The 543-nt window shown below is 50.8% G+C and overlaps 1 protein-coding gene across 1 annotated transcript; it reads left to right on the top strand.

Moving 5' to 3' along the window:
* The first annotated feature begins 234 nt into the window (after positions 1 to 234).
* LOC147917941 (late cornified envelope protein 2B-like) lies at positions 235 to 543 on the top strand. Its single transcript, XM_087419555.1, has one exon. The coding sequence runs from the start codon at positions 235 to 237 to the stop codon at positions 541 to 543; it is 309 nt and encodes a 102-aa protein (XP_087275681.1).

The raw sequence follows: 543 nt of genomic DNA, 5'->3' as shown, positions 1-543 counted from the left end.
AGGCATGTGGATAAAATGGTGATAAAATTTACATCTAGCGTACATTCTATGCACAGAAATTAAATGTCAACTGCACACATTTATAGGACTTTTGCTCTGGAATGAGAGTGTGCTTTAAAAAAAGGTTACTAGCACAGCGATGATGCTTTGACAATAGAAAATATTCTCATTCTATGCTTGATGCATTTCATTTGGTTTTAATTTTACTTTAAGGTTGCTTTAATTCCAGTTGAGATGTCCTGCCAGCAGAACCAGCAGCAGTGCCAGCCCCCTCCCAAGTGCCCACCAAAGTGCGCCCAAAAATGTCCACCTAAGTGTCCCCCAAAGTGCCCGCCCCAGTGCCCAGCCCCATGTCCCCTTCCAGTCTCCTCCTGCTATGGCCCCAGCTCTGGGGGCTGCTGCAGCTCTGGGGATGGCGGATGCTGTCTGAATCACCACAGACCCCATCTCTTCCACCGGCACCGGCACCAGAGCCCTGACTGCTATGAATGTGAGCCCTCGGGGGGCTCCGGCTGCTGTGGTGGCTCTGGGAGCCGCTGCTGA

The sequence above is a fragment of the Ceratotherium simum genome, chromosome 2 (assembly GCF_057802395.1).
Source record: "Ceratotherium simum simum isolate JZ-2026a chromosome 2, ASM5780239v1, whole genome shotgun sequence".
In the NCBI taxonomy this organism is placed as follows: domain Eukaryota; kingdom Metazoa; phylum Chordata; class Mammalia; order Perissodactyla; family Rhinocerotidae; genus Ceratotherium; species Ceratotherium simum.
Note: the sequence above shows the minus strand (reverse complement) of the source record. Positions and strands in the feature narration are given on the sequence as shown.

Coding starts and splice junctions, on each gene's coding strand:
- LOC147917941 (XM_087419555.1), top strand. CDS start 235: ATGTCCTGCCAGCAGAACCAGCAGCAGTGCCAGCCCCCTCCCAAGTGC.